Raw genomic sequence first — 11,329 nt, 5'->3', positions numbered from 1 at the left:
GCTTGCCGTCCACTAAAATATTGAGCAAACATCAAAGAAAAACTGTTTTTCAGGAGGTATTGGTCGCAGCAAGTTATCAGTATCACTTGGTATTCGGATGAAACTATCTTAACTTCCACATTATAGCTGTCTTTAATTCGTCCTGCAACATAATTTGTTTAACTCTTGTGTTCCGAAGGACTATCCGACAATCTCTAACAAACCTCCTTGGTTTAATAAAGAGTTGACACACCTAAGAAATGTAATGTCTAGACTTTATACAAAACTTCAAAGCACCGGTTCTCAGTCTATTCTTTCTAAATATATAAGTGCTCGCTTAAATTTTACCGTGCTTAATGCTCAGTGCTACAGGAATTATTTAAACCATTGTAAGTTTCAGTTCGCACAAAATCTGAAAAGTTTTTTATTTTCGTTAGCACTAAACGCAAAAGCGGTAAAATCGAATCAGGAAATAGTCGATTTGCTTGCCAAGTTTTTTCAATCATTCCAAACAAGGAATCTTTAAATTGTCAGCCAGCCCTATCTTTTTGATAATGTTATCACTCCTCATTTGCAGATCGAAAATCCTGAAAAAATCTACCTTTCTTTGTGCTAATACTAACTATATCGATAAAGATCTTTGAAAACTATATTGTATATACCCTTGCGGGTTAGTCAAAGGTCACGAAATTTCATGTTTTCTGGAATACAGGTGAATAAAATAAGAAAAAATTTAAAAAGTGTTCAAAGGTGTGGGCGTGGAAGCTTAGGGCGGTTTGTGCGCTTAAGATTGGGCGTGGCAAAAAGTTGTCGCAATTTGTGGGCGTGGCAACATGGGGCAGCAAGATAGCACTGGCTTATGTCTTATGGCTCTAGAATCAAACTTCTAGTTTTCTAGCTAAGATCTTGACGTTCATACGGACGGACAGGACCGGATCGACTCGGCTGTTGTTCCTGATCAGGAATATATATATCATAGATGTTCGGAAACGTTTCCTTCTACCTATTACATACTTTTCAACGAATCTAGTGAACCCTGTTACTCTACGAGTTACGGGTTAAAAAAAGACAGTTTTGATTAAATTAAACGTTTGAAACCAGTTTTTTATTTCAAGATTTTTTCTGAAGCGTTGCCAAAACATTTTACAGGTTTTAATACTCAAGAGCACACGATTTTTTCTAGTTTATTATTCCTTTCATGCTATTTACCTTTTCCTTATATATAGTTTACCTGAGTCAAAAGACCATTTTAGGAAATATATATTTGTGTGATTGTTTTGAACAGTCTCAACCTTATATTTCTTCGTGGCCCCATGAAAAGAACAATAGTTGTAAATGTATAAATGGCTTTTCTTTTTAGTTTCTGATTATAAGTCCCATATTTTATGGCAGTCTGGACGCTCAATCCCTTCCACATTCACTTCTTCGTCCTCACTGGTCTCGCGCTTTTCCTGTCCCTCGAAATTTCGTTTCACATAATTCATATCCTCCAGGAAACGAACCAATCGATTCTGTGTCTCCTGTAGTTGTTTATCAACCTTATCGAACAAATCGTGATTGGGCTTTAGAAATCGATACTCTCTGAATGCCAATGGATCGATAAGGGCCAGCAGCTTTTTGACACTTATGTACACAGTCCGTCCGCGGATGTTATGACTCATTGAGCTGTATGGAAATCTGAGGGTCATAATAAACTGCAGAATTAAATCTGAGGATTTGGAGATTGCCCTAAAGAACAACTGTGCTCCGAGCAGTAGCGCCTTGTAGTCATGGTCATCTTCTGGCAGAAACACCTGAAACTCTAAGGTAGTCATGGTCTGATAGTAGGTCACGGACGGTCTCGCTACATTGTTAGGAAGTAGTAGTAATGCAGTCTTCTCCTGAGTATGGTCAGGTGTAGCATCCTCGTTTGTCATAATTTTATGGAATTCAACTGACTCGCTGAGCACATGGTCAGGATGCTTTGCCGGTTTACTTTCATCTTCCAGCTGTAAAGAGGCGCAATTCATGATACACTCATACAGTTGGGAAAATCTGTCTTCATTGGATTGAGGGATGTCAGATTCGTTGGATTGGTGTGGTATTTCCGGGGTTTCATATCGTCTTTCTTGCAGTTCCTGATGCAGCTGATTCTCCTTGACCGACTCGTGAGCCATATTGGCTAGTCGCAGACACCTACCGCTTAAAGGCGGCTGACTCTGCAGCTTGGCCGGTTGATCTGTCATCTTACCTTTCATTTTTTCATGTGGTTTGCTATTTGCTTTTTCCTTGGAATCCTGAACGTTCTCATCTATATCGTCTTCTATTATCACCTCCGCAAAAAATTCCCGGATCATTTCGGCAGCATTCTCACTTCTTTTGACTAAGGTTGCTTCAACAAGACGCCTTGCTAGGCTTAGGTGCCGCACATGCGCCTTAAATTGGTCCGCATACATTATGGCTACCAGATCCTGGACAAACAAAGTTCCTGCGGCGACGAAAAGTATTTTGGCCTGCAGGAAGTGATCTTTTGGAAGTTGGGTCAGAATTAAATTTACATTGCGAATATTTTCTTCAGTCCAGCTGCGCTCGCCGAAATAAGGCACCCAGCCTGGAAGGCGCAGATCGCAGGCCAACGGAGCCTCCTGCTGCAACGCCTCCGGACACTCAAACAGTTTTCCACAGTTCGTAGAGAAGATCCGCGTGTCAACGTCTAGGGCCTGGAGTTTCACTGTCAAATCGGATTGAACTATGTTCGTGTTTTTTATAGCCGCCACCTTCAGGACGCGAACACGCTCCTTGGTAAATGTGGTGTGGTACATACAAATTGCTCCGGCAACAGGTGGCCAGTAGCGTCGGGGCTCCTTGATCTGCGTCAACTGCATGCGGAACTCCTGTACAGCCGAATATTCCATCATCCGCCACGTGCCTTTGGGCGGTAGATGTTCAAGTAGGCGAACGCAAAAATGTGTCGGCGAGTAAACCTTGACTAGCTGAACCTTGACATCTCCAGACGCGGGCAAGTAATCAGGCCTCCTGTCGATATGGGACAGGCGATGACGACTCTCGCAAACAGGATCGTAGCACTTGCCCAGCACTAGGATTTGATCGCACAACTGATGCTGGTCGTTTCTGGCTTTTCCCAACTCCTGCCGTATTCGTTTGGCCACCTCAACTAAGCGGTGGTCCACTTTTTGGTGCAGCTGAAGAAAGTCTACGAGACGCGGCAATTGACGGTGATTGTTATCGTCAAGGAGCACCAGAGAATACAGTGGCTTCTTCACAATGCTCGCTGTAGGTTTCACCATATTGCAAAGATTGTCGGATATTTTGAGGTGCCTTAACTTAAACTTGCTCCACGAGTGACTCATACTGTGATGAATTATGGTGTGCGCATCTCGAATGTCCAGCTCCGGACAATTGTCTGTGCACAGCAAAATAACACCGTTGCTTCTTGCCTGCCAGCTATGGACCTGCTGCCTAACCTCCAGGTCTGCAGTCTGGTAGTAAGGTAGGCAACTGTAGTGTTGAACTTCCAAAGCTGCCACGAGGCATTGCATGTCCCCGTCATCGCTGCAGAAAATAACCGTTCGGAACTCCTCGGGGGAACACTGCTGCAGCATTTGGACCACTGCGTTGGCCTTAGCTTCTGAGCGCATTATGGAGATTCGTATACGTGTTCCGCCGTAAAGGGCAGCCTCCAGTATATCGCCGAATACAAGAGCCGGTTTATCGTTGACAGCTCTTAATTTGGACATCAGCGTGTGACAATATGACTTCGAAACCATTACCACTTGGGGAGAGTGTGACAGGGGGAGGATCTCCTGCAGCACCTGCTGAACGTCCTGTAGCTGCTCCCTGGACATCAGGTCCACGTCGTCGTACACTAGGAACTGCAGGCACGGAAATCGCATTAGGCCAGGAGCTTCTTGCCAAAACCATACCAGCTGAGCAGGAGTGGCCACCAGGCAACCAACTCCGTTCAAAAGCTTGAGGAAGAACTGTGAACTTTTCGTGGAGGAAACATTGAGTGCCAATGTAACGGAGTCATTCTTATGCGCCTTGCGCAGCAGGGCTAGACACATCGCGCTGACCTGGTGAACGCGTCGCAGATCCGGTACGAGGATCAATGCTATGGGGCCATAGCGATCCGGTTGAGAGATATCGTGCTCCACATCCTCGCACTGACCTGTGAAATCCATTAGAGCTCTGGAAACAGCATGGCAAACAGGTGGTATATAAGCAAAAGTGCGACCACTGGCCGGAGACCCCACAATCATCGCCCCGTGCCCAGATCCTCCGGCCAAGTGTGGCCATGTGTAGCTTTGCAGTCGGAGCAACCGGTTTAGGCCCAAGTTTCTCATGGTTTCCAGGATGTCCGGCAGAAGAGAAACCTCCGCAAATCGACGAACCGGACGCAACTGGCAGTTTGCATGGGCCACCGCATATTCGGAGCAGTTCGTGGCCACCAGAGGTCGATTGGCATTCTGGCCGCTATACGAGTCGCCAACTTCGTAGACTGAGTCTCTGCTGCTCTGCCAGGTCTTTTCATCGCTAATTTTTATCATTTTTCTTAGCAATGGGATATTACAGAAAATATAAATGCACTTTTTAAGTTCTTGAAAAGTCCGAAATCAGCTGAGATTCGATAATTTATCGATAAGAGTTTGTTCGCCATTTCAGTCGTCGGCTACAGTAAGCCTCTGATGCATTAGTGAGTGGATCGGTTTTATAGGTTAAAAGTATGTAAATTTACTTATATAAATTTTAACGCAAAAACATGAGAGTCATCATGCCGATAAAAAATACTTGTATCAAAGAGTATTTTAATACCTGATGTAATACATCCAAATCATCTGGATGGATTGGCGTCATTTCATTTTAATTACCATGTTAATTATTTTTTTGATCGGTATCAAATGTCGTTTCGACAGAAAGTATTCTGGCAATTTTAAAGCTATCTGTATAAATAAATGAAGATAATGCAACACATAGTTTCGTTGTTTTTGATCGGAAAGAGTTTTCAGAAACATGTAATTTCTGAATAAGTCTATAAGCTAAGCACTTTTCTTTTTTTAATTTGTTTTTGTTGTCCAGTGTAATATATCTGATCGGCAACAGTGCGGATGAGTAGTACAATTTTGAACCGCTCAAGCTACGTTACTATTCAAAATGTAACATATGTTAATGTTTGTGTTAATATCATAGATTACGAATTATGGTCAGTTACATTTCTTACATTTGAAATGGTATTGCCCATTAGATATTTTTATACTAAAATATAAATAATATATATAACTAATGACATATTTAATAAATAAAAACCATTTAACCATGTGCGCTCCAGACAGCTTTGTGCGTCGCATACTCTTCCCTTCACATGCACTTCACAACGAATATTTTATTCGTATTAATAACGGATATTAAAATCAGGGTGTCACAAAAAACACCTATGGCCTTAAAGACGATTGGTAGAAAAACAAGCAAATAATGTGTCGGTATCATGAAATCTTTAATTGGCTTTAAACCGGGTGCTTGATTTGAACAACTTTTTCTGTGACATAGGTCACAGAGGTTTTGATAGCACCGTGTCCGAATGCTCCCCTTCAACAATCCGCTGGGACGGAAGCTCATTTTGATATCTTACTGGATCTGAACCCGTTGATAACCTTTTTGGCCTGAGCCAGCTAGCAAAAGTCAGGCGCTCAATTACGAAACTTTGTGTTTGGAGAGCAAAAAATGTTTTATTTACTCTTTTGCAGCTGCTTTCGGTCCTCCCCTAGCTCAGTGGACCACCAGCCAAGAACCCAGCACATCGTTCCAGGAGCAAGGCCGCTACAATATTGTAATTTGGCTGGCAGCCCGCAAAGCCAAGCAAAGAAAACAAAGAAATCAGGGAAAAATCAACTTTGTGCAAATAAATGCAAAATAATATTACGAAAAGTTGACCGTAAAAAGATGCCCAGTCCCAGGCCCAGTCGAGCAGGAGACGAGATGTCGGCGAACTCAAAGTGCCTACTCCTGCCGCTCCGGCTGCTCCTTGTGCTTCCAAAAAGGCGCACTTAATTTAAAAATAGAATTTTGCCCTCTTGGCGAGGAGGGCCAACCGTTTTTCCGCTTGCATTTTGCCCTTTACTTACTTGGCCATTGATTGCGATTCCATTTCGCCCATTGGCTTGAGCTCCTAGCCGAGCCGTTTTTTACATTTGAATATTATTATTTAATGTGCAATTTGGGGAGTATGCTAATGTTGATACCATTCTTGTGGCTCTAAGCTGGAAATATGTTAGAGAACTTCACTGATTTTTTGTGAATAAATTTTATTATTCCATATGCTGTGACAACTGAGTGAATAAGTATTAGGAAGGGCCAAAAGAAGAAGTCAGTCGATTGGACGAGGCCCGTTCGACTTTACTTCTTGAGTGTACTTTCAGGATCAATTTGGTTCAATGTGCCCAGGTTCGGATCGGAGGCCTAGTGGCGGTAGCGGTAACGCAGACGGCGCACAGTCTTGTAGCGGTAGCCGTCCTTGGCCAACTCAGTGCCCTCCTCAGCGGACTTTGGCTCGGCCTCGGCGGCAGCGGGGGCGGCAGCGGCAGCCTCAGCGGGGGGCAGGTACTCTCCGTTGGGTGCGGACTCGGCAGCAGCCTCTTCGGCGACAGCCTCGCGGCGGTGGCGGCGGAACTTGAGACGGCGCACTGTCTTGTACTTGTAGCCATCATCACCAAGAATGGTTTTTAGCTCGGGAGCAAGCTCAACCTGCACGGGTGGGAGGTACTCGCCGCTGGGCTCAGCGATTTCGGAGACGTCGCGGCGGTGGCGAGCACGGAACTTAAGCTTGCGCACCGTTTTGTACCGGTAGCCGTCGTCGGCAACCTTGGTGTCACCAATGGCGGCGGCATCTACTGGCGGCAGATATTCCTGGCTAGGTGCGTTTTCCACGGGAGGAAGGTATTCCTGGTTAGGCACCTCGCGGCGGTGGCGCAGCTTCAGCCGGCGCACGGTCCTGTACTTATATCCGTTCTCCGAAAGCTGGGCGGCCTCCGCCTCGCCGACGGGAGGCAGGTACTCGGAGGAAGGCTCCAGTGCAGCAGCGGGATCAGCAGATTGGGCTGCCGCAAAGGCCACTAGGCAGATGGCAAGGACGGCGGTGAAGAGTTTCTGCGCAATAAAAATGTTAACGACAAATGTAAATTTGGGAAAACTGATTTGCTAAATTGCTAAATTGCAATATGAGCATTGCCTTTAAATTTTCTTTAGAAATTATTATTGGATTGGAGGACGGGCGAGCTGAAACATACCATTTTGAAGCTATAGTTCTGTTCTGCAGTTGATTAACGAACTATTCGAGCTAACTGAAGGTGTTGCTGTGTCGCTAGTATTGAACCCAATGATGTCTTGTTCCATATCGTCCGCGTCTTTATAGCCGGCCTTTGGCAGGCCTGCTGGACTACAGTTTCCATTACCAATCTAGATGGTAGGCGGAACTCAGCCGAGATGAAATCATACCCGCCGAGTCGAGTGCTCATCAAACCCAACAACGAACTTATTAACCACTTGGTCGATGACAGCGACTCTGGTCTTTGCTTGCCGGATTTGTCGATCCGCATTCGACCACGCACTTGAGCACAATTATTTTTGGAACTGGTCTGCGAAGTGAAGTGTATCGTCCATTCGTGCCGTGCGTCGGCGATGCTTCGTGTAAGTGCTTGATGGAGCTAATGTGGAAGAGCCTTGCGATAGCCAAGATCTGGTTATGTATGAGTTTTTAGCATGATATCGCAGGGTGCCCCACCAGCCGACCACTCCACACGCCAGCCACTCCAAAAGTTCTACTCCAGTTTAAAAGAAAATATCGACAAAGCTCTTGAAAGCTGACCTTGAAAACGATTTGCAGATTCGCTTCACGATCTTCAGGTACAAATCATCAATGTTTCGCTCGATCAAAGAATCGTGCTGCTCATTATAGCACCAAATAGCGACAGAATCTTCGTAAAAGTGCACCGTTTCTATTTTTGTGCTCCCCACTCGGCGCTTTTGGCCACTGTTCAACTATCAACACGATTATGTAGCTCCTGCGGCACCTGCGGCACCTGCGAAATGGATGGTTGCATCTATCGAACACCAAGCGATGGGCCATATGATTCCGAATGGCACTCGACAAACACAGACAAAAGGCAAATAAAGTCGATGACAGCGACAATCGGCAGTAATAATAATAAGCAACTGCGCCAGAATTTATGCATTGTCCCGTCGTCAGCCGCATCCCAATTATAGGATTGCTTTATGAAACGACTGCCAAAGTGGTAGGGGTCATTTGCCAATGGGCCAGCAGGACGCATGACACCGTTGAGGGATGTGTTTTGCATTAAAATTAAATTAAATGGATGCTGCTGTGTTATTGGCCCTGTGGATACTATCATTGTTGGAACAATTGCCGCAGCAACTGCATTTTTAATAGGAATCGAGAATGTGGCGGTGGCCTCTCGACTTTTTTACTTTTTTTTTTATTCATTTTGTTCGTGTTAAAAACTCGTTTTTACGATTTGCCTGAACATCACCTAACAGAATAGAAAAGAATCAGATTCCCTAGCATCTTAAGGATGTGTGCACCTTCCCTCAATCGAAGTTGGCCGGAAGCGTCGATATCTGCCCGTCGCATTACCTTGCCGTGCGTCGACTTGTTTACCGTTTCGGCAATCTGCTGGAGTGAAAGGGCTTAAAGGACACTAGTGTGCACTCGCCGTGCCTTTGACATCGCCAACGTTGCCATGATAATGTGTCATTATATTAAAAGCTTTGCAAACACGCCCCCTACCGTCCACGGGCTGCGCAACCTCTGGTTCTCCGCCTAGCCACGCCCCCTTATCGCACATCACCGCCCAACACTGAACCCACCAAAGAACCGTCTGTGCTGAAAATTTCATTAGCGCTTATACTTTGTGGCTGTGCTGTGCTTGCTCATAAAACTAAGATGCCATTGGGAATTGGCCGCTGGTTTGCGAGCCTGTTTGTGCGCCTCCTTCACATTCAGCCAGCAAAGTAGGCAATTAATTTGTTAATTGGCTGCAATACCGTTAGTCAAATTGATGGCAATTGACGAACGGGGACGAGGCCGAGCTGCAGAGCGATCTATTTCCGGAGCAAATTGAGTTTTCTCACTGTGACGCACCACCTATCCCCCCCTACCCCTGCATCGGACTAATTTGGACAGCTGAGTGGATTTGGGACAGTCGCAGGCAACATTGGCAACATTGTGTGAATTGTGATTGAGGGCCGAAGATGCGAAATTTGATTTGCATTAGGCGCCATCCGTCCGTCCACAGGCATCTGGGGAGCACAGCTATCTCGATATTTGGCTAAATCTGCTTTACAGCCCATTTAAACATGCATGCACATGCATGTTTGTATGTACATACATATGTATGTATAACATGTATAACCCCTTTAATAGCGCCGTTATTTTTCGTTTTGCAAGCGCAATCTCTCCACCTTTCCTTTGGACCACGGTATGTGCAATCCAAATTTTATGCATACTTTGTGGCCCTAAGCGGCGCGCATTGTTTTTATGCTCGCCGTTTTATTCGTGTCGTTGGTATTTTTGTCTTTGTCCAAAGGCCATTTAATGGGCTTTTGATCTTTTCATTACGGCCATCAAAAACACAAACACACCAGCTCCTGCGCCACCCAACCACCTGCCCCATTGGCCACGCCCCATTCCGATGATTTGATTTGCACAAAGGCCGAATGCGATTTCACGGCCATGTGGGCTGTCCACGTATCTGAAATAATCAAGAGGTGCGAGCCGTGCAACAGTGCGTATTATGAATTTGTTTAAACGGCTCGCTGCGACAACGATTTGGGCCGGAAGTGAAATGCACTTTAACCGTATCTCACGTGTGCGTGTGTGTGCGTGCTCCTACTGTGCATAAATAAATACATAGGTGCGTTTACATGGTGCGTTTATTTAGTGGATGGGCTCTTTTCCGATGACACACGTAAAATGCAATTAGTTTGAGCATCTGGAAAATGTTAATTGAAAATATATGTACGCCTTGCAATCAGTCCGCTCGGATTATCATTATCCTCCTATTATTTCCAGTGTGCGGGTGCGCGAGTTTCGAGCACTCGAGTCCATAAATTCCATGTCCTTGCGGGCAGCACCTGTCATCGTGGTCGGTTCCACCCTTATCCGGAGTGTCATCATTACGACCTTTTTTCGCCCGCTTAGCGTATGCTGAATACGTCCGCTTAATTCACAAAATCGCCAGTTGGCCAACCACTCCGCCCACCCGACAGGCGTTTTTGGCCTTCCTGTCGCGGTTGATGTCAAACAATATTTATATACTAGCCGCTTTCGCTCTTCGCATTCGCATAATGCGCGGATTATTTTCTTAATTGATGTCGATCGCCTATTATGTGCACAAGCCCCAGCTGCCAGCGAACTGCCAATGAATGCGAAATTCAAATTTAAAAAGTGCACCGCACTGTGGCTGTGGAAAATTTATTCGCGCTAAAAGTTAATTTGATTTTGCCGACCGCATGTACATTTTGAACTATTTGACTTTGACAAAATTGCGCATTCAAATTGCATTGGCCAGAAGGGAGGGGCGGCTGGGCGGCGTTGGGCGGCGAATGAAGTAACCAGAATCATTAGCAATTTCGGTTTTTATTCTATTTTGCAAATTGAAAATTTGTATTAATTGGTCTGCGGAGTGCCGGATAGAACATAGAACATAGAACATAGAACATATAACATGGAATAGGCCCATTTACAATGAGTAAAAAGCAAATGAGCCCCAGCATAAATGGCAATCTGAGGGCCTTCTGTAATTGAAAAGAAATTAATAATGGCAGGGCTTTGGTGCTCCGATGCTCCTAAATCGCTCTATTGTGCTATAGGTTCATGAAGAATACATGCAACTCAATATCCGGTCGACTCCAGCGGCCCGCCTCGCTTCCTGCTACATTTTACAGGATTAAGCACTTAGCAGTAATTTTACGCACGCATTTTAAATGAATTATGCATTATTTATAAATAAATAAAATGCTCACGCACCGAAAGCTTTGCCAATGATGTGCAGAAGTCCACTCCCCCGGCTCGCTGCCCCGGAGCCCATGGGGCCGTTCGCCAGGATGCTGGGGATGTTGGTGCTGAAAGCCGCAGGACGAACATGTTGCGCTTAAAATACTTAGCTAATTTTTCGCTAATATTTACCAGGTGCACTGATGCCGAGGCTCCATCCCTCAGCCCCGCCTCCCTCCCCATTCATGCTCGTTGTTTGTTGTGCTGTCGCTTTTGCTGTTGCTGTTGCTGTCTCTGGTCGTTCGGACATAACAAATATTTAAACGTATTTAATTAAAACTCACA

The 11,329-nt window shown here is 45.2% G+C and overlaps 2 protein-coding genes and 2 long non-coding RNA genes across 5 annotated transcripts, besides 2 other annotated features; 1 reads left to right on the top strand and 3 right to left on the bottom strand.

Moving 5' to 3' along the window:
- Window positions 1-161: 161 nt before the first annotated feature.
- Window positions 162-556: a mobile genetic element.
- Window positions 557-835: 279 nt separating this feature from the next.
- Window positions 836-1,045: a mobile genetic element.
- Window positions 1,046-1,059: 14 nt separating this feature from the next.
- On the bottom strand, window positions 1,060-4,618 carry BoYb (Brother of Yb). The gene has a single exon (NM_141173.2). The coding sequence runs from the start codon at window positions 4,524-4,526 to the stop codon at window positions 1,347-1,349; it is 3,180 nt and encodes a 1,059-aa protein (NP_649430.1). The 5' UTR covers window positions 4,527-4,618; the 3' UTR covers window positions 1,060-1,346.
- Window positions 4,619-6,267: 1,649 nt separating this feature from the next.
- Window positions 6,268-7,786, bottom strand: CG11131 (uncharacterized protein). 2 transcript variants are annotated; one of them, NM_001275299.1, is made up of 2 exons: window positions 7,260-7,786; window positions 6,268-7,119 (listed from the first exon to the last, which is right to left on the bottom strand). In NM_001275299.1, exons 1-2 carry the CDS (start codon window positions 7,260-7,262, stop codon window positions 6,433-6,435), a joined length of 690 nt encoding a protein of 229 aa, NP_001262228.1. In that variant the 5' UTR covers window positions 7,263-7,786; the 3' UTR covers window positions 6,268-6,432. The 2 variants fall into 2 exon arrangements, with proteins under 2 accessions (NP_001262228.1, NP_649429.1); NM_141172.3 differs by having other exon boundaries at window positions 7,260-7,356.
- Window positions 7,787-7,949: 163 nt separating this feature from the next.
- Window positions 7,950-8,339, top strand: lncRNA:CR44689 (long non-coding RNA:CR44689). Its single transcript, NR_125051.1, has one exon. It is a non-coding gene; the product is annotated as a long non-coding RNA:CR44689 (long non-coding RNA).
- A 1,571-nt stretch (window positions 8,340-9,910) lies between these two features.
- lncRNA:CR44688 (long non-coding RNA:CR44688) lies at window positions 9,911-10,403 on the bottom strand. Its single transcript, NR_125050.1, has one exon. It is a non-coding gene; the product is annotated as a long non-coding RNA:CR44688 (long non-coding RNA).
- Window positions 10,404-11,329: the final 926 nt, after the last annotated feature.

Source organism: Drosophila melanogaster, chromosome 3L, assembly GCF_000001215.4.
Source record: "Drosophila melanogaster chromosome 3L".
In the NCBI taxonomy this organism is placed as follows: domain Eukaryota; kingdom Metazoa; phylum Arthropoda; class Insecta; order Diptera; family Drosophilidae; genus Drosophila; species Drosophila melanogaster.
Note: the sequence above shows the minus strand (reverse complement) of the source record. Positions and strands in the feature narration are given on the sequence as shown.

Coding starts and splice junctions, on each gene's coding strand:
- BoYb (NM_141173.2), bottom strand. CDS start 4,526: ATGATAAAAATTAGCGATGAAAAGACCTGGCAGAGCAGCAGAGACTCA.